This window comes from Odocoileus virginianus, chromosome 23, assembly GCF_023699985.2.
Source record: "Odocoileus virginianus isolate 20LAN1187 ecotype Illinois chromosome 23, Ovbor_1.2, whole genome shotgun sequence".
NCBI classification, from domain to species: domain Eukaryota; kingdom Metazoa; phylum Chordata; class Mammalia; order Artiodactyla; family Cervidae; genus Odocoileus; species Odocoileus virginianus.
The window spans coordinates 11,790,847-11,810,870 of record NC_069696.1 but is presented as its reverse complement, the minus strand read 5'-3'; the positions used below and the strand labels follow the sequence as shown (position 1 = coordinate 11,810,870).

The window sequence follows — 20,024 nt, the reverse complement described above, 5'->3', positions numbered from 1 at the left end:
AATACAAAAACAGCCTTCAGGCTCCTACGGTTTCCTTTTTGAGTTTTCAGCGGTCAGTAATCTGACCCTTGAAATGTTCAGGGGTAAAGAATCTGCCTGCTAATGCAGGAGACGCTGGTTTGATCCCTGGGTCTGGAAGATCCCCTGGAGAGGGAAATGGCAACCCACTCCAGTATTCTTGCCTGCAAAATCCTGTGGCTAGAGGAGCTTGGTGGGCTACAGTCCGTGGGGTCCCAAAGAGTTGAACATGCCTGAGCACGAAGCTCACCTCAACACCAGCATAGAAAACCCACTTTGTACATCATCCTAGTGCCTCAGAAAGGGATTGAACTTTCTGTAAACAAGCCTTCTAATTTTTTGCTACACTGTGTTCAAAATCTGTTGGAGATCTTTAATCGAAGTATTCATTAAATGGGTGCCAAGAATCTGAGCTTTGAAGCTTTAGCAAACTGTAATTATTAGACTCAACCCTTGCCAATGGGGAAACGCTGAAATTCAGCTCTACAAAAGCAAAGGAGGAGCTGAAGGAATTCGGTGCTGAGTGTTCCAGCGGTGTTCGAGTTTAGATTTTCACACCCCATGATTGCTTTTGGAATATCTCAACATGTGGGAAAGAAGAATCGTTTGGTGAGATTCCTAGTTTTAATTGGATAAATTTATAGTCTGTACTGGAATGGGAGGAACTCAAGAAGGCCTACAATTTTGTAGCCTTTAAATTTGACAGACTACTCAAAAGATAATAAACAAATTTTGAGGGGTACATGTTTTGGCTTATGAAAAAATTTGTCACAGAATGGCAGCCTGTTCTGTCAAAAGTGAGTCAAAATGACAACTATGGAGGTATTTGAGCTGGAATATTTATACATTTCAAGTAAAAAATAGAATTGAGAATATCCTCCATTTACAAGAGTTTTTCTGAGCTTACAATCATACCTTTGCACCTACAGGAAGATGATTTTCTCAATTAAAATCTCGTCTACAAAGAAGGAAAAGACCCTGATGCTGGGAAAGATTGAAAGCAAAAAAAGGAGAAGGGGGCAGCAGAAGATGAGATGGTTAGATGGCATCACCAACTCAATGGACATGAATTTGAGCAAACTACGGGAGATAGCGGAGAGTGGAGGAGCCTGGCATGCTGCAGTCCATGGGGTGGCAAAGACTTGGACACGACTTAATGACTGAACAACAACAACAAAGAAGTTAGTTGAAAATGTCAACAGATTTAAATTTATCATTACAGAATGCAACTTTGAGTAAGATTGCAAGCAATTCTATGACAAAACAAAGAATGATAAACAGTATTGGGGGGAAAAAAGGCGCCTCTTCAGAAAAACGTCAGTGATGTGGCCATAGTTAGAGCTCCGTATAATAAACGAATGCACTGGGCCATAAGTACTGTTTCAGAAAGTGCATTCGTTTAAGGATCTTCATCAAGTTTGTTAGGCTCTCAAACAGCATCTCAACAGTTTGAATGGTGATGCTGCCCATGAGCAGACTTTGACACGGCAGCCTCTCCTCCTGCTCTCTGAAGCCAGTTCCTGGCTTCTGAGTCCCATGGTTTCATTCTTCCCTTCTGGCCACTCCAGCAGGTCCTTCTCATTTCTTGGACCTGAAAATTGTGCCCTGCACGGTCTTTGACCCTTTGCTCATTTTTATTTACACTCTCTTCCTAGTCTTAAACACTCTCTGTAAATAACTTTCCAATGGACCTTCTCCCCAGAACTCCAAAATCACATTCAGGGCCAGCTGGACATTCTACTGGGAGGAAAAGGTCCCCTCGACTCTCAGTGATGTCTTCTCAGCAAAACCCCTTCACATGCATCTATAATAAATAATAGAGACAGACTCATGCGTCGTTTACTCTGCTCCCCCAATAGTAGCAACTTGCAAACCCATGATGCAACATCACAGTCAGGATACTGACCTTGATAGAGTCAAGATTCAGAAGATAGCCACACCCACTTCCCTTCCACCCCAATACCTCCTTACATTTTTATTTATCTGAGATGAATGTCTGCCATGCAATCTCTGGGTTGTATAGCGGTTGAACGCTTAGTTTTGAAAAGAAACGGTCACACTGATTTCCAGTGTGGGTGGACCACTTTGCATTCCCATCAGGAATGTGCCCAGTTTCTCTGCATCCTCACTGGCATTTGGCGTTGTCATTATTTTTTATTTTAGCCATACACATATGTGTGTAGTGGGATCTCTGTGTGGTTTTAATTTTCATTTCCCTAGTGGCTAATGATGGTAAACATTTTTCCATGGGTTTATTTGCCATCTGTATAGCCTCTTGGGTGAGATGCCTCTTCATCCAATTTAGCTCATTTTCTAATTGGGTTGTTTGTTGTTTTACTGTTGGGTTTTGAGAAGTCTTTATGTGTTTTAGATACTAGTATTTTGTAGACCATCTTCCCCCAATCTCTAGCTTGTATTTTCATGTTCTTAACAGACTCTTTCACAGAGCACAGTTTTAAATTTTAATGGAGTCCAGTTTATCAATTTGTCCTTTTATGAATGAAGCTTTTGTTGTCAAATCTAAGATTTCTTTGCCTTACCCTATACTATAAAGATTTCATCTATTTAAAGTTTTATAGTTTTATATTTTGATTTGTCTGTGTTCAAGATAATTTGTGTCAAAGATGTGAGACTTAGATTAAGTTTCTTTCTTTTTTTTTAAACCGATGAATGTCCAATTACTCCATCACTATTTGTTGAAAACGCTATCTTTCCTCCATTGGGTTGCTTCTGCATCTTTGTCAAAAATCATTTGGACATACTTGTAAGAGTCTGTTTCTGGGTTCTCGGTTCTATTCCATTGATCTATGTGTCTATCCCTCCACCAAGATAATACAGTCTTAATTACTGTAGTTATATTATGTCTTAAAAGCAGGTACTGATATCTTTCACTTTATTATTCTTTTTCAAAATTGTTTTACCTATTTCCTTTAGTGAGTTCCTTTGCCTTTCCATATATATTTAAAAATAACCTATATACCTACAAAAAATCTTGCTTGGGCTTTGATAGATACTGTGTAAAACCTGCAAATCAATTGGGGAGAATCAACATCTTTACTGTGTTGATTTTTCTAAATCATTTCATAATGTGTCTCTTTCTCTGTTTAAATCTTTAAAATCTTCTTTTATCACTGTTTTGTTGCTTTCTGCAAACAAAACCTGTATGCAAACAAAACCTGTATTTATCTTGTTGGACATACATTTGCATATTTTTTGAGTGATTGTACATGGTATTGTATTTTATTTTACTGTCCTTGTGTCCATTGCTAATATAAAATACAATTGATTTTTGTATATTCACTTTGTATCTTGTGACCTTGCTGAATTCACTTGTTTTTCTAAGAGGTTGTTATTGTCGTTTTTGTTAAATGCTTTAGCATTTTCTATGTAGACAATTACGCCAACTGCAAGTAAAGATAGTTTTATTTCTTCCTTTCCACTCTGAATGTCTTTTATTTTCTTTTTTTCCTCTCCTCATTTCTCCAGCTAGAACTCCCAGCACTTTGTTGAATAAAAATAGTGAGAGGGAACATCCTGGCTCTGTTCCCATTCTTGAGGGGAAAGCTCTTAGTCTTCAACATTAAGTCTAAAATTAGCTATTGAGTTTTTGTAGAAATTCTCTATCAAGTTGAGGAAGTTCCCCTCTGTGTTCAGTTTTCTTTGAGTTTTGATCATGAATGTCAGCTGATTCTTTTTTAAAATATATATAATTCACATATTACAAAATTCCCTTTTAGAGGACTTTCCTGGTGGTCCAATGATAAAGAGTATGCCTTGCAGTGTAGGGGACGTGGGTTTGATCCCTGGTTGGGTAAATAAGATCCCTCATGCTGTGGAGCAACTAAGCCCATGTGTCACACCTACATGTGCTCTGGAGCCGGTGTAACAAATAGAGAATTTGTGCACTGCAAGAAAAAGATCCCACATGATGCAACAAAGATCCCAACTAAGACCCAACACAGTCAAATAAATAAAAATTTAAAATCAAACAAAAAGCTCCTGTTAAAAGTATATAATTTAGCGGGTTTTAGTATATTCACAAGGTTGTACAATCATCATCATTGACTCCAGAACATTTTCATCACCCAACAAAAGAAATTCTGTCCCCATCAGCAGTCACTGCTATTTTCCTTTTCCCCAGACCCTGGAAACCAGGACTCTCCCCTGTCTCTCTGGGTTTGTGTACTGAGGACATTTCATATAAATAAAATCACACAATATACAGCCCTTCTGTCTCACTTCTTCCGCTTATAATGCCTTCAAGGTTCATCAATATGGTGGCACATATCAGTAGAGTCAGCCCTCTGTGTCCAAGGGTTCTGCATTTGTAGATTCAACCAACTGTGGATCAAAAATATTTGAAAAATAATTTCATAAAATTCCCCAAAGCAAATCTTTAATTCTGTGTATGTTAGCTATTTAGATAGTGTTTACATTGTATCCATGACTAGTTATATAACATTTATATGATATTAAGTATTATAAGAATCTAGAGATGATTTAAAGTACATAGGAGGATGTGCATAGGTTATATACAAATACTGTACCATTTTATACAAGGGACTTGAGCACCCACAGATCTTGGTATCAATAGGTCCTGGAACCAACCTCTCATGGCACTGAAGGACAAGAGTTTTTTTCTCTTCATTTTATGACTGATGGATACTCCATCGTACTGATACCACATTTTGCTGATCCACTCATCAATTGGTGAACATGTGGGCTGGTTCTTTGTTTCCTTTTATGAATAATGCTTCTGTGAACATTCATGTACAAGTGTTCATGGAAACATATGTTGACAATTGTCTTGGGCATTAGGCATAACTGCTGAGTTATATAGAAACTCTATGTTTAACTCTTTGAGAACCTGTTAGACTGTTTCATAGTAGCTGCACCATTTTACATTCCCACCAGCAATGTATGAGAGTTCCACTTTTTCTGCATCTTCACCAACATCTGTTATTGTCTGTCTTTAGATAATAGCAATACTCGGGTGTGTAGAGGGATAATATCTCATTGTGGTTCTGATTTGCATTTTCTTAAAGAATAATGTTTTTTAAAAGGCTAATGATTTTTTTAAAAGGCTAATAATGTTTAGCACGTTTTCATGGGTTTATGGACCCTTTCTTTAGAGAAATGTCTACTCAAATTTGTTGTTCTTGTTGTTGCTCAGTTGCTAAGTTGCGTCTGACCCTTTGTCACCCCACAAACTGTAGCACGCTAGGCTTACCTATTCTTCACTATCTCCTGGAGTTTGCTCAAATTCATGTCCATTGGTCACTGATGCTATCTAACCATCTCATCCTCTGTTGCCCCCTTCTCCTGCCTTCAATCTTTCCGGGCATCAGGGTTTTTTCCAATGAGTAGGCTCTTCATGTCAGGTGGCCAAAGTATTGGAGCTTCAGCTTCAGTCCTTCCAATGAACATTCAGGGTTGATCCCCTTTAGGATTGACTGGTTTAATCTCCTTACAGTCCAAAGGGCTCTCAAGAGTCTTCTCCAGCACCACATTCCGAAAGCACCAATTCTCTGGTGCTCAGGCTTTTTCAGGTTCTCACAGCAAGAATACTGGAGTGGTTGGCCATTCTGTCCTCCAGCGGACCACATTTTGTCAGAGCACCCCCCATGACGTGTCCGTCTTGGGTGGTCTTGCACGACATGGCTCATCGCTTCATTGAGTTATATAAGCCCCATCGCCACTACAAGGCTGTGATCCATGAAAGGGCTATTCAAATACTTTTTCCATTAAAAAAAAAAAACTGGGTTGTCTTTCTTATTATTGAGTTATGAGAATTCATTATATAGTCTGGATTATTAGACCTTTGTCAGATATATGATTTTCAAATATTTTCTCCCATCCTATGGGTTATCTTTTTAATTTTTTGCTAGTGTCCTTTGAAACACAAAAGTTTTAAGCTTCAGTAAAGTTCAATTTATCTGCTTTTTTCCTTCTGTCAACTTCTACTTTGGTGTCATACCTAAGAAACTTCTTCTCAATCTATGCTCAGAAAAAAAACTCCCAAGTTTTCCTCTAAGAACTTTACAATTTTAGCCCTTACATTTAGGTCTTTGATCTGTCTGGGTTAATTTTTGTATAAGTTGTGAGGTAGGAGGTCTAAATTCATTCTTTGCTATAAATACACAGTCTCACAAAACGCTATTCTTTGGTCATTAAATTGTTTTAGAACCCTCTTTGATACATAATAAATTGACTGTAAATGTTAGGATTTCCTTCTGATCTTTCAATTCCATTCATTTGAACTATGCCAGATCATTCAATCTTGATTACTATAGTTTTATAGACAAATATAGATTTTTGAAGGCTCTGTTGTCAGGTGCATATATGTTCATAATTGTCTTGAGGCATAGATTGTTTTATCATTACAAGATATCCTTTTTCTCTAGTAATAATTTTTTTTGTCTTAAAATTTGTTTTGTCTGATGTTTGTATAGCCATTCCAGTTCTCTTTTGGTTACTATGAATGGTATATCAGTTTTCATTCTTTTATTCAACTTGTTTGTGTCCTTGAATCTAAAGTGTATCTCTTGTGGATAATATCAAATTAGGTCATTTAAAACAATCCACTTTGCCAACCTTGACCTTTTATTGGAATACTTAATCCATTTACATTTAATGTATTACTGATAACATAGGATTTATACCTGTCATTTTGTTGTTTCTTTTCTATATGCCCTATTTTTGTTCCTCTGTTTCTCCACTATCCCCTTCTTTCATATAAGATAGATATTTTCTACTATACTAATTCCCTTGTTTTTTCTTTCACATATTTTTTGAATTATATTCTTAATGTTTGCCCTGAGGATTACAATTAACATCCTAACTTATCAAAATCTGGCTTGGATTAGTACCAACTTAATTTAAATAGTTATGAAAACATTGCTCCTAAGTAGCTCTTTCTCCTCCTGACCTCCTTTGTGCTATTACTGTCACGCAAATTACATTTTTACTATACTGTATGCTCATTAACATGATTTATAATTGTTGCTTTATGCAGTTGTCTTTCAAATAATACAGGAGAAAAAAAGAATTACAAACAAAAAGAAACACATAGTCTTCTTTATTTACCTATGTTGGTATCTTTACTTGGCTTTGTTATCTTTCATGTGAATTCCAGTTACTTGCTAATGCCCTTTCATTTTAGTCTGAAGGATCTGTCTTTATTATTTCTGTAGGGTAGGTCTGCTAGTGATGAATTCTCTTTAGTTTTATTTCCCTGAGAATGTCTTAATTTCCCCTACAGTTTTGAAAGGTAGTTTCATTGGGTATAGAATTCTTTGTTGATAGACCTTTTCTTTCAGCACTTTGAATCTCTCTTCCCATTGCCTTCTGGCTCCTATGATTTCTGAAGAGAAATTTATTGATGACACCTTATAGAAAGTCATTTTATTCTCTCTTGCTGCGTTTGAAGTTCTCTCTCTAACTTTTAAGAGTGTGCTGATGATGTGTCTTGGTGGTTGTGTGTATCCTACCTGGAATTTGTTGAGCTTCTTGGATGTGAAGATCAATGTATGTCATCAAATTCTGATACTATCCCTGCCAGGGTGTGGAGTGAGGAACCTAATTTTAGCTTGGCAAAGGTAAGTCTAGGTCCCTCACTTAGCCTTGCTGGCATGAGTGGTGGTGGGGCCACTGTTTTTTCTGGAGCATTTGGCTGGCATAGAGTGGTTATTGTCTTAAAGTATTCCATCTTCATAGGCTGTTTCCTCATCCTTTGGCTTGAGCGAGCAGGATTTTTGGAGGAAATTTCTTTTTTTGTTTTTGTTCTTTGTCTGGCACGTCCAGATTGCTAGCTTCTTTAATTGTAAATCTGAGATATACAGTGCAATAGAATACTCAAAGAGTCCACCACTGTGTCATCTTGGGTCCTGAACAACAGAGCAAATCTGCCTTTTTCTCTCCACCTTTTTGACTTCTTTTTTAAAAAACTGTTTTCAGTTGTGCTTTGCTGAAAAAATAAAGAAGGGTGAATGAACTCCATCTTCCCAGAAATGGAAATTAACTATATTTCTTTTTAAAAGATACTTTATCATAGCCACCTCATCTTGTTACATTTCTACCTTCCCCAACTGTCAATGTCTGTTTTTTTCACAAATGTTATTCCTATGTTATTCTCACTGAAGATCCTAAATATGCTTATTTAAAGTCTTTTTTCCCCCCTGACTGTCCTATTATTTTAAATTCCTCTGGAGTTAATTCATATTATGATTATTGATTCTTGGTGGCTATTATTCTTAGCATTAGACGTCTTTATGGACTTCAGAGTTTTGACTTTAAGGCTTAATTTTGGGTGAGAGGGTATCTTTCGTTTTCATTTCCTCTTTGTGTACTCAACCCTTTTCCTTCTGAGGACTCCCCCGTCTCCCTGGTCGAGCAGTTTGGAGCCACTCCAATGATACCTGGTCTGCAGTACAGAAATGTGTTTTATATTGGTGGTTCACAATTCCTGCCCCTCTGGGGTCTGCTTGTCAACCAAGGGTCATGGAAGTAATGATATTGCCTGTTCTCCCTAGCTCCAAGGCCACGCTTTCACAGAAGGTGTTGCCCCGTGAAATGGCTGAAGTAAATATTTCAGACTCCTCTTTGACAGAGGGGTGATCCCTTTTCCCCCTTGATTCAAATAATAACATTGGCTCTGTTACCAGCCTTGTGTCCCCATTATGCCTTGCGATTCAGAGCCCAGCTGACCCATGGCTTTGTCAATTCTCAGCAGTTTGTGTTTCTGGACGATGGTGGAGTTTAGATTGTTTTTGAGGCCAGCTAGATCCTCTCAGTACTTTTATTGTGTAGCTTACTGTCATTCTGTGTTTGTGAGAGCAGCATCTCAGAGCATGAATCATAGTATTATCTGGATATGAAGTCAAATGCTCTGCTTGTTTGTCTTATTTTGATATTCATTTTCATTTTACTTAGCTCTATTTTATGCAATGCAACTTTATGTCCCATTTTAAATAGATGAAATACAAATAAATGATATATTCCTTAGAGTTCATGTTTGGTCATTTCTTAAATCAGGGTACACCTTATTTTCAATACACCTGAGAATTTAAGACGGATAGTGTCAGCACAGCTGGAAGCATAGCAGACACTTCACTCATATGCACAGCATCCTGTAACCTGGGAGGTGCAACCCGGGTACCGAGGGCAGAAAAACTGGTGTGGGTGGTAAAGGGGAACAGGATCCTGCATCTGAAATCACCGACCTCAGTCAGGATGGGCACAGCTCCTGCCTCCATATGATGTGGGAGAGCTCACAGAAGCAGTTTAAGGAAACACTGTCCTTTCTTTCTCCCCTTACTTTATGTCCTAGACATTTTCAGCTGATCACAAAAATGTACCTTTTGTCACCCTGGGGTACACAGTTGTGGGCACAGCTAGACTATCCTTACTGAGTATGGACACAATCATGTCCCAATTCCCATTTTATAGAAGCATAAACTGTAAAGATATGAGTGAAGCTGACTTTGTCCCAGGTCTGCCAAAGCATGCAAGTGGCTGCCAGTTGTTTAGCCTCCTTGAAGACGGTGTCTTCGAAAGACTGGCATGGTGGGTGTCTTCTCTCCATCCATGCTCCAGCCTTGAACTGACCATTTAGAATCACCTCAGTACTCAACATTCAAAAAACAGACCAAGGCATCTGGTTCCATCACTTCACGGCAAATAGATGGGGAAACAATGGAAACAATGACAGACTTTATTTTCTTGGGCTCCAAAATCACTGCAGATGGTGACTCCAGCCATGAATTTAAAAGATGCTTGCTTCTTGGAAGAAAAGTCATGACAAACCTAGACAGCATATTAAAAAGCAGAGACATTACTTTGCCAACAAAAGTCTCTCTAGTCAAAGCTATGGTTTTTCCAGTAGTCATGTATGGATCTGAGAGTTGGACCATAAAAAAGGCTGAGGACCAAAGAAACGATGCTTTTGAACCGTGGTGCTGGAAAAGACTCTTGACAGTCCCTTGGACAGGAAGGAGATCAAACCAGTCAATTCTAAAGGAAATCAGTCCTGAATATTCATTGGAAGGACTGATGCTGAAGTTGAAGCTCCAATACTTCGGCGACCTGATGGGAAGAGATGACTCATTGGAAAAGACCCCGATGCTGGGAAAGATTGAAGGCAGGAGGAGAAGAGGGTGACAGAGGATGACATGGTTGGATGGCATCACTGACTCAATGGACATAAGTTTGAGCAAACTCCAGGAGATGGTGGACAGGGAAGCCTAACATGCTGTGGTCCATGGGGTAGCAAAAAAAAAAAAAAAAAGTGGGACACAACTGAGTGACTGAACAACAACAGTAAGGTCACATAGGAAAATCATACATCATGTGTGCAGGTTGCTTCAGTCGTGTCTGACTCTTCTTGACCCCATTGACTATAACTTGCCAGACTCCTCTGTCCACAGGATTTTCCAGGTAAGAATACTGCCATGCACTCCTCCAGGGGATCTTCCTGACTTAACAGATGAAGTCCACATCTCTTATGTCTCCTGCATTGGCAGGCGTGTTCTTTACCACTAGTGCCATGTGAAAGTGAAAGTGAAGTCACTCAGTCATGTCCGACTCTTTGTGACCCCATGGATTATAGCCTACCAGGCTCCTCCATCCATGGGATTTTCCAGGCAAGAGTACTGGAGTGGGTTGCCATTCCCTTCTCCAGGGGATCTTCCCGACCCAGGGATCGAACCCAGGTGAACCCAGGTCTCCTGCACTGTAGGCAGACACTTTACCATCTGAACCATGAGGGCCATGTGGGAAGCCCCAAAGGCATCCAGTGAAGTGAGTCAAAGAGCTCATCCACTTTGGCCCAGTATTGTCTCTCCTTGACAACTACCCTGGTGAAGCTGGCAGAGAAAATGGCTGGGGTTCACATACAAGCATGGTTTATAAAACTTCCACATGGAAAATCAGATAGAGAACTCTAAAAAGGGGGTCTATTAAATAAACTGGGTACATGGTTTCTTTGGAACATAGGCAGTAGTTGAAAACTATGCTTTTTAATGAAAAGTGTTCAAAATTCAGTGTGCTATTAAGGTCGCAAAATAGTTCAAAAGACACAATAATTACTAATGTTTTATAATACACTATTTATCTTAGAAAATGACTCGATGGAGCTACAAAAATATTACTATTTCTTCTCTCAGGTGGAGGGACTCAGAGAGCTACAAACTTTTTCAAAAGACTTCTTTGATATCAAGATTTTCTACAATGGATCTATACTACACTGAATTTGCTTGAAGTTAGTACAAAACAAAAGGCAACTACAAATTTGTCCAACAGTGCTCCTTCATCACTCCAAAAACAGCAGGCCACTTTTTTATATAAAAGTCAACAGGACAATGTACTTCATTGGTGTATATCATTTATTTTTACCTGGCTACACATAGGAACAATAAATTCATCAAAACTCTCGGCTGAATCAAAAGATACATATATTAAAAGCAAGCTTCATTTAAAAGAATAAATACAACCTATGCGCACACAGCTTTACTAGCAGTCTTAGGTAGAATTTCAAAGAAAGGAAGACACCGTTCCTAACAACAAAACGTCAGTAGCCACACTCACCACTGATTGGCTGCTGAGGAAAGGCGCGTGGGCCTTACGTCACTTCCGGGGCGGGGCCTCGGCCCGCGCGGGAGCTGGTGGTCTCCATGGCAACCAGCAGGGACCGCGCTAGGCCCGCCTGCCGCCCACACCTCCACGGTGCCCGCTCCCCGCCCGCGCCGCGACTGGCCTTGGGCCACGACCGGGGCCTCGGTCCCAGCCTGGCTCGTGCTCCCGCCAGAAGCTGCCCGCGCCCGCCTTCCGCCGCCGCCTCGACCTGACCTGACCGGGAAGCAGTTCCGGCGGGCCGCCGCCGCCGTGACTCATCGGCCAGCCCGCATCCCGGCGATCGGGCCATCTTGGTGGCGGCCGGCCCGGGCAGACGGAGCCGCGGGGGAAGCCGCGGAGACCCAGGTAGGCGCCCGCCGTACGCCCTCTGCCCCCCGGCGCCGCCGCCGCGAGAGCTTCTTTCCTTTGTTCTGCCCCATGTGGGCGCCGGTCCTCTGGCAGGGGGGGCGCCCGCCTCGCCGCCCGCCCTTTGCCCCTCCCACGCCGCCTCCCTCCCTTCAAACCCCCTTTCCGCAGTCGAAACCTTTTTTTTTTTTTTTAAAAAAAACCGTGTTTTCATCCTTCAGGGCCCTGCAGCCCGCTGTGGCCTTGTGAGCGCGGCGATTCAGGAGCGGCATCCGGAGCTCGGGATCCGCCAGGGCCTGCACCCCTTGCCTGTCCCGGGGCTGTGCGCATCTCAGGGTCCGTCTGCCTGCACTCTTGTTGGGTCTTCTCGGCTTGAGTCTTGAACCCCAACCTTAACCCGATTGCTCTCTGGGTCTACCGAATTATAGCATCACAGGTGCTCAGGCTCTGGGTTACCCAAACCCAACCCCAGCCCGCCGTCACCACCTCCTTCTCCACTTTTGTCAGGCTCGGCCTTTGACCTCTGGCCAATATGGTCCAACCCCAGACCTCAAAAGCTGAAACCCCAGCATCTGCATCTTCTACTAGTGCCCCCATGGACGACGTCATCGACACCCTGACCTCGTTGCGCCTCACCAACTCGGCGCTCAGGCGCGAGGCCTCGACCCTTCGCGCAGAGAAGGCCAACCTCACCAACATGCTGGAGAGCGTGATGGCGGAGCTGACCCTGTTGCGCACCCGGGCTCGGATTCCCGGGGCGCTGCAGATCACCCCACCCATCTCGGCCATTACCTCCAATGGGACCCGGCCGATGACCACGCCTCCGACCTCGCTGCCCGAGCCCTTTTCTGGAGACCCCGGCCAGCTGGCGGGCTTCTTGATGCAGATGGACAGATTCATGATCTTCCAGGCCTCCCGCTTCCCCGGGGAGGCTGAACGAGTGGCGTTCCTGGTGTCCCGGCTCACTGGGGAGGCCGAGAAGTGGGCAATCCCCCACATGCAACCAGACAGCCCCTTACGAAACAACTATCAGGGATTCCTGGCCGAGTTGCGGAGAACCTACAAGTCTCCGCTGCGGCACGCCCGGCGCGCGCAGATCAGAAAAACTTCGGCCTCCAATCGAGCCATGCGGGAACGGCAGACCCTCTGCCGTCAGCTGGCCGCCACCGGCACAGCGCCCTGCCCGGTGCACCCAGCCTCCAATGGGACCAGTCCAGCCCCGGCCCTGCCCACCCGAGCTCGGAACCTTTAGGAATCAGCCATCATCCTGGTCGCATCTGCAGCCATCCAGGTAGCATACCCGCTTTGCTGCGTAGAAGAAATGTCCATACCACAGCATCACTTTGTTTGAAGACATCCCTTCTGCCTCTGCAGACCTGTTCCGTGAGGACATCTCCCGTCATCACTCCGGGGCGTCCTGTGACCCACCTTGCTTCCTGGTATCACGTGCTTGCTTGGGACCTCCACTGCATGTTTCCCTTCTCTTGCTTGCAATTCCAGCTCTTCTAGTGGCCTCAGCTCTGCTGCTTGGTCAGCCTCACTCACAATACACTTGGGATCATCTGGGCTGACGTTTTCCCCAGCCTGACCAGGTTCACGGATGCAGCACCCCCACCCTCTGCAGGCCCCGGGGCAGTTCCCCACCTCGTCGCCCTGTTCTCAGTGATGAGCTTGCTGGTGCCAAAAAGAAGCCTGTTTGGCCAGGCAGGTGGCTTGACCTGGAGAGGGGAGTCTGGAGTCCTGCCAACCCCTGCAGGGCCCAGTGTAGCAGGTAGGGGCCTCATCTCTGCTGTCAGTGTCCAAGTGATCATGGTTGGGAGTGTGGTTCCAGGGTTCTCTGGGGGCCAGCTTCATTCTGCACAGGAGTAGGCCGTCAGTGTGCCCCATTGCTGCCCCTGGGAAGATGGATAGTGCAGCCTTAGGGGAGCGCCCCCAGAGGCCACACCCCCTCTGTGCCTGGCTTTAGCTGCCAGTGTTCTGATAGCACCAGGATTGGGGGGAATCTGGAACTTGCCTGCTCAGAAGGTCAGTGCGACTGGAATCACTGGGCAGTTCCACATACGTGTCCATCTGTGCCTGAGGCCCCCCTGCAGGCTGAGGGGTGGGCTCAAGAGGCTCACTCTGCTGCCGTGGTTCCCTGTGGGATTCAGTGGTGGTGCAGCCCCCTCTCCTCTCTGCCCCCCGCATGTGGAGGTGGGCCTGGCTGGCTTGAGACCTGTTCCCCTCTCCACACAGGGGCATGTGCCTTCACCTCAGCTCCTGGAGCCACACACACGGTCTCTAGGTCTCCAAAGCCTCGGTAGCATGCCCTCCCCAGGCCTGGGCCGTCCATCAGACGTCCAGCCTCTGTCCCAGAAAACTTGGACTCAGGGCTGGAGCCCCAGCTCCCCTGGACACATCACGGAGCCCTTAAGGCGAGGGGGTGTCTGCCCGTCTGGCCCCAGTCAGGGCCGTGCTGACATTTGCAAAGGAAAAGAGCAGCCGGCTGCCCAGGTCCTAAGGTGGTGACAGGGCAGGGCTGGCGCTCGGGTCCTGGTTCTGAGAGAGAGCCGTGCCTCCGGGTGGTGGGCGGCCTTGTGCTTCCTCCTGGGGACGCCCAGAGTCACTTTCTAAATGAGGCTTGGCCAGGCCCTTTGACCTGGGTTGCTCCTGCCATATTCGATACCAATGATGCCCTCCCCCTAGGCTGTGGGGAAATGGGCCATCCTTCCCTGGGTTTATTGGTCCCGGCCTGACTGCAGGAGGATAACCTCTGTGCCACCCCTTATAAGCCTGCATCTTGGGACCTCCAGAGGTTGTCTCCTAGGACCCATGACCTCCTTCTGAGCAAGTTGATGATGCTGGGGAGAGTGACTGTTCCTGAAAGTCCACTGTCTGCAAGGTCAAGGTGGTTCAGTGGCTGCTGAGGTTCATGGACCACTGCCGCCCCCTCATCGTAAGCTCTGTTAGCCCGATGGCCCTGCTGAACCACTGCCTGAACACAGGCTTCAGACCCCTCTAGATTCCAGCCAGACTGTTCAGGCGGGACCATGGTGCTCACTAAGCATGAAGTGGGGGAGACACACGGGGGGCCACTCTTTCGGGGGACGTGGGCCCTCTGGTGGGGGGGGCGGTGCACAGACCACTTGTAATTCCTACTCTCTGCCTGCCTGCCAAGTAGAGGAGCCCACTGCTGAAGGGGCACCGTGACACCCACGGGAGAGGGGGCCTGCAAGGCTAGCTGACACCTTGAAGGTTTCCACGTGGCCCGGGCCAGCCGAGGCAGGAGACCCAGCCCGGGAACAGGGCAGGAACTGCTTGCCAACCTCGGGTGGTGTTCAGAAGTCCTACCATGTTTGCATCGCGCCTTGTTTCAGCCGCTGCACCTCACTAGGCCCAGGCCAGCCCTCTGCATGTGGGTCGTCGTGCCCAGCCCTGGCTGCTGCCCCGGCTTCGCTTGGCTTGGTGATGTGGCTGGGTTTTGCCCGTTAGTGCTCATGGTTACAGGTTGGGGACTGGTGCTGTTGGACGTCCGTGGCCTTACTGATTGCCTCCTGCGACCTCGGAAACCGGAGTGGATGTGAGGCCCGGGGTTGGATTTGGAAGAAGGCCCGCGGTGGGAGCCCCCGGTGGCTCTTGTGGAAGACACCCTTGTCCCCAGCTGGAGAGGACACCCACGCTCCATGCAGCCAGAGCAGGAACACGTGGCTGAGAGGCTCAAGCTGGAGAAGGCAGCGGCAGGGGAGGGCTGCTCTGTACATATTTGGGGGTTATAATTTCTCTAAATTTAAGAGAACAGATGTTGATTTATAAAAGGGACAGGCAGTTAGTAGTGTTAAACCGTGCATGTGAGGGAAGGTTTTATGTTTTTCATGGTGTTCGCGTTACTTGGACCACCTTCTGACTGTTCCTTGGTCCACGGTGCCCCATCTGGTAAGGAAGCTTCATGGCCTAGCAGGGCCTCACTCGAGCTCAGAGTTAGAAGGGGTGACCTCTGGCCCGCTGTATTGTGTGACCTTGGGATTAACTTAATGTCCTAGAGCATTTCGGTGGCTTCTGGGAAGACACTAAGACTCGTGTCCCTGGTCCCAGGTGAGTATGTAACGAGTGAATCGTGACACAGAGCCCAAAAGTGCCGCGTGAAGATGCAGGTAAGACTTTTCTGATGTGCAAGCTGCTGTTGTCAAGAGGGACAGAACCACCTGCTGGACCACGATTCCAGCCTTTAGGAGAATAAACAGATAGGGGAGGGCCAGGCAAGTGCTTAGATTACTTTAAGGGAGCAGTCCTGTGAGTGTGTAAGAGTGCACATGCCCCGACCAGCTTCCAGGGCTGGAGTTTGGGCGGGAAGAGGGAGAGAACTTAGCAGAGGTCCCGTCCATCTTGCAGCCAGAGCGGGAAGCCTGGATCTCCTCTACTTGAGAAGCCCTAGGTTAGGGTCTTAGAGATGAAGACACAGCTGGACTCTGGAGAAGGCAACGAAAACTTGGCTGTGTGGGGAGCGGGTTGGCGTTTAGGAAAATCCCATCGCCCACCACGGGTGGACAGAGCTGATGACTCCGGTGTAGTCATGGGGCCCCTGTGTTGAGTGTGGTGGTGGGCATAGCAGAGACGCAGCAGATGAGGTTGGGGTACTGCTAGCCCCTCACTGCAGCATCACCAACTCCTTTTCATAAGTGACCACATACTAGTTCTTTTCATTATCAAAGTCAACCTAGAAATTTTGGAAAACAGGAGTAGAAAGATGTACAGTTTTAACATTTTGATGTTTCTCCTTCCAGTCTCCCCTCACCCCAGTCACGGTTCCTCTGCTCTTTGTTTTAACGTTGGGATGCTGCCTTCGTAACACAGTGCCGGGTAGCCGTCCTCACTTACGTCATAGGCGTCTTTCTCATTTCATTTTGAAATGGCTGCGTACTCTGCTGTCAGGTAGTGCCAATGGTTGATCACCAATGCTCTTACTGATCTTTCACCATTGGAAATTGATGACTATCTTTGTGCATAAAGCTTTCCCCAGTCCAAGTTACTTCCTTAGGATAGATCCTCAGAGGTGGGATGATGGAGTTAAAGAATATGAAAACCTTCAAGGCTCTGATTACGTATTGACAAACGGTTTCCAGAGATGTTTGTGTCCATTTACATGGCCACCGGCAAGGATAAATGTGCCCGTTACCATCTTGCCTGCACTCAGTGTTCTCACTGGTTAAATATTTGCTAATCTGGTCATGGGAGAATAGCATTGTATTTTAGTTTGCATTTCTTTTTTTTTAAATTTCTGGCAAACTGGAACATCTCTTCACGTTAAGCAGTTGTATTTCTTTTGTGCGTTGTCGTGTCCTCCGCTCTTACCTCCTGGGGTTTGATAAATTTGTATGAGCTCGTTGCATATTAAAGATATTAACCCGTTGTGTGTCGTGCTCGCTGCTCGTGTTTCTGGCTTTTTATGACTGAAATTTTAACCTGACACATAGCCAGTCCGTCCCTTCACTGGGCCCTGTGCCCACCAGACTAACACAATGCGGGCGCTTGTATTTGTCTCTTTTGTGCATGGCTGTATCACTGCACCTATAACTGTGTCAGGATGCCATAAACGTTTGTGGGGCTGTTACATGGATGGATATGCCGAGTGCTGGGACCCCACCAAAGCACTTACAGACCCAGGACTGCGCACAGGCCTTCTGGCCCCAGAATCCCTTCACACCATTCAAAATCCTTTAGGACCCCAGAGAGCTGCTTCTAATGAAGGTTTTGTTTATCCGTATTTACCATATTGCACATTAAGACGAAGAATGTTTCTAAATGCTATTTAGAAGATAAACTCATTACCTGACAACATAAATAGCATATTTTAAAGAAAACTGTTTTCTTAAAAATAAGGGGGGGGGGCAGTTTTCACTAAACTCTTCCATGGTTTTGCAAATTTCTTTCATGTCTGGCTTAATAGAAGACAGCTGGGGCCTCTGACCTGCCCCTGCTCTTCATCTTTTGCAAGATCACCCATCATGTAGTCTCTGGAAAATTCCGCTGTACACTCAGGAGACAGCAGGAGTGGAAAAGGCCCAGATATTTTGGTAGCATTATGAAAACAGGACTGCCTCCCAGGCCCGGAAGAGGTCCTGCCTACTTTGAGAACCTCTGGTCCAAGAAGAGACACAACAGTCCGTCCTGCAAACACCTCCATCTGTTCTTTGTGGTTTCCTTCGCTGCTTTAAGCTTAAGGTCTTTGTTTCCCTCTAGAATTAATAAAGATATTTCTGGAATTAGTTTGGTTTGTAGTGTGAGCTGAAGCTCTGACTTGACTTCTCAGTGTTTAAACCAATAACCGGAGCTCATCTATTCTCACCTGTTTTAACTTCATTCTGTCCCTCATTCATGTTTCTTTATCCTATCTGAACATCTTACTTATCAGAGGGCCGACTTTCCCAGTATCTGATGATCCATTTTCTTCCCCCAGAACCTCCTTTTAAAAAATGGTTTCGGGGCTTCCCAGGTGGCTCAGTAGTAAAGAATCCACCTGCCGATGCAGGAGGCACGAGGTGGGCACCGGTCTGGGAAGACCCCCCCATGCCACAGAGCAGCTAAAGTTCACGCATCACACCACGGAGCCTGTGCTCTGGAGCCTGGGGTTCGCGTCTCAGGAGCCCGTGCACCCCAGAGCTCGTGCTCCGCAACAAGCGGCGCCGCTGCAGTGAGACAAGCCCGTGCACTGCCCCGAGCGGGAGCCCCCACCGGCCAAACTAGAGGAGAAAAGTCCTTGTGGCAGTGGCGTATCCAGCACAGCCAGAAATAAAACCTAAACATGATTCTGGGGTTATATTTTGTGCTCCCCTCTAATACGGGGATCTGCCCCTTTGGTTTGCTTGGCTGTTCTCGCCAGATGAACATAAAGTGAATTCTAAGTTTTGCTCCACCTCCCAGTCCAGGCACAGGGCTGGCCAGTCCTGCACAGGCCAGAGCCCTGGAGGGTGGGTGGCCTCTGCCCTTTCTGCCCACGGAAGGCCCTGCCTGGGGGATTTCAATGAACATTCCTCTCCGACTGGTGGCTGGTTTGGGGTTGGGGTAAAAATCTGTGCCCCAAGTGGCTAGCCTGCTGTGTGGTGAAGCATCTTCTGTTTGGAAGTATCTAGAGCGCTGGCTGGCCCTGGATGGCTGGTCCTGAGAGGTTTGCAAGGACTGGCCCGCCTCTCTCCTTGGACCTTCCCTGGGTTCCGGAACTCTCGAGGTAGCTGGGAAGTCTTCTGGATTCCAAATGGTATTGTGTCCCCAGAAACCTGCCGGTCACACTTCAAGCAGCACATTTAAACCAGCAGAGAAAGTCTGCCGACTCAGATCTTATCTGAGCAGTCTCAAAGATAGGAGGCTCCTGTGATCGGCCGGTGAGTTTCCAGCGGCCGCCTCAGGCTCCAGGCATCTGCTGAAGCCTCTTGCTGTCAAGAAACATGATATCATTTCTAGGCATGCGCTGTCCAGGGGGCTCGAGCTGGGCTCTCGCTGGTGGAGCCGAGACCACACACGAGACAGAAAGCCCGTGTTCCGAACTTGGAGAGCGGCCGACGAGCCATCAGCCCCACACCTGTGCGGACGGCCTAGCTGGGTCACCCTACCAACCCTAAACACAGGGTGCTTGGTAGGCTGGTGGCTCCTTTGCCAAGTTGCCTCTTCCTGATGGCTCAGCTGATAAAGAATCCGCATGCAATGTGGGAGACCTGGGTTCGATCCCTGGGTTGGGAAGATCTCCTGGAGAAGGGAAAGGCTACCCACTCCAGTATTCTGGCCTGGAGAATTCCATGGACAGTAAAGAGTCGGACACAACTGAGCGATTTTCACTCACTCACTCACTGGGCAAAAAGCTAGACCACACTCCCCAGCTTCCTCTCCAGCACAGCGGGGCTCAGTGATGGAATTCTGTCGTTCAGAAATGCGGGCGAGAGGGCTGTTCTGTGTTCTCCCTCCTTCAACGGTTGGATCCCTGCTGATGGCCAAGGCGACCTTGGAAAACATACAGTGAGAGGGACAGGCCCGCAGGACAGAGGCCCCAAGCCACAATTTGG

General features: G+C 46.1%; 1 protein-coding gene and 1 long non-coding RNA gene across 3 annotated transcripts; one reads left to right on the top strand and one right to left on the bottom strand.

Annotated features, from left to right (window-relative positions):
* Positions 1-4,020: 4,020 nt before the first annotated feature.
* On the bottom strand, positions 4,021-11,680 carry LOC139030571 (uncharacterized). The gene is made up of 2 exons (XR_011482952.1): positions 11,602-11,680; positions 4,021-4,359 (listed from the first exon to the last, which is right to left on the bottom strand). It is a non-coding gene; the product is annotated as an uncharacterized lncRNA (long non-coding RNA).
* A 34-nt stretch (positions 11,681-11,714) lies between these two features.
* RTL6 (retrotransposon Gag like 6) lies at positions 11,715-17,379 on the top strand. 2 transcript variants are annotated; one of them, XM_020898532.2, is made up of 2 exons: positions 11,715-11,994; positions 12,502-17,379. In XM_020898532.2, exon 2 carries the CDS (start codon positions 12,527-12,529, stop codon positions 13,244-13,246), a length of 720 nt encoding a protein of 239 aa, XP_020754191.2. In that variant the 5' UTR covers positions 11,715-11,994; positions 12,502-12,526; the 3' UTR covers positions 13,247-17,379. The 2 variants fall into 2 exon arrangements, with proteins under 2 accessions (XP_020754191.2, XP_070309588.1); XM_070453487.1 differs by having other exon boundaries at positions 11,716-11,994; positions 12,216-17,379.
* Positions 17,380-20,024: the final 2,645 nt, after the last annotated feature.

What these genes read in the sequence shown, in the direction of transcription:
- RTL6 (XM_020898532.2), top strand. Translation starts at nt 12,527, where the DNA reads ATGGTCCAACCCCAGACCTCAAAAGCTGAAACCCCAGCATCTGCATCT.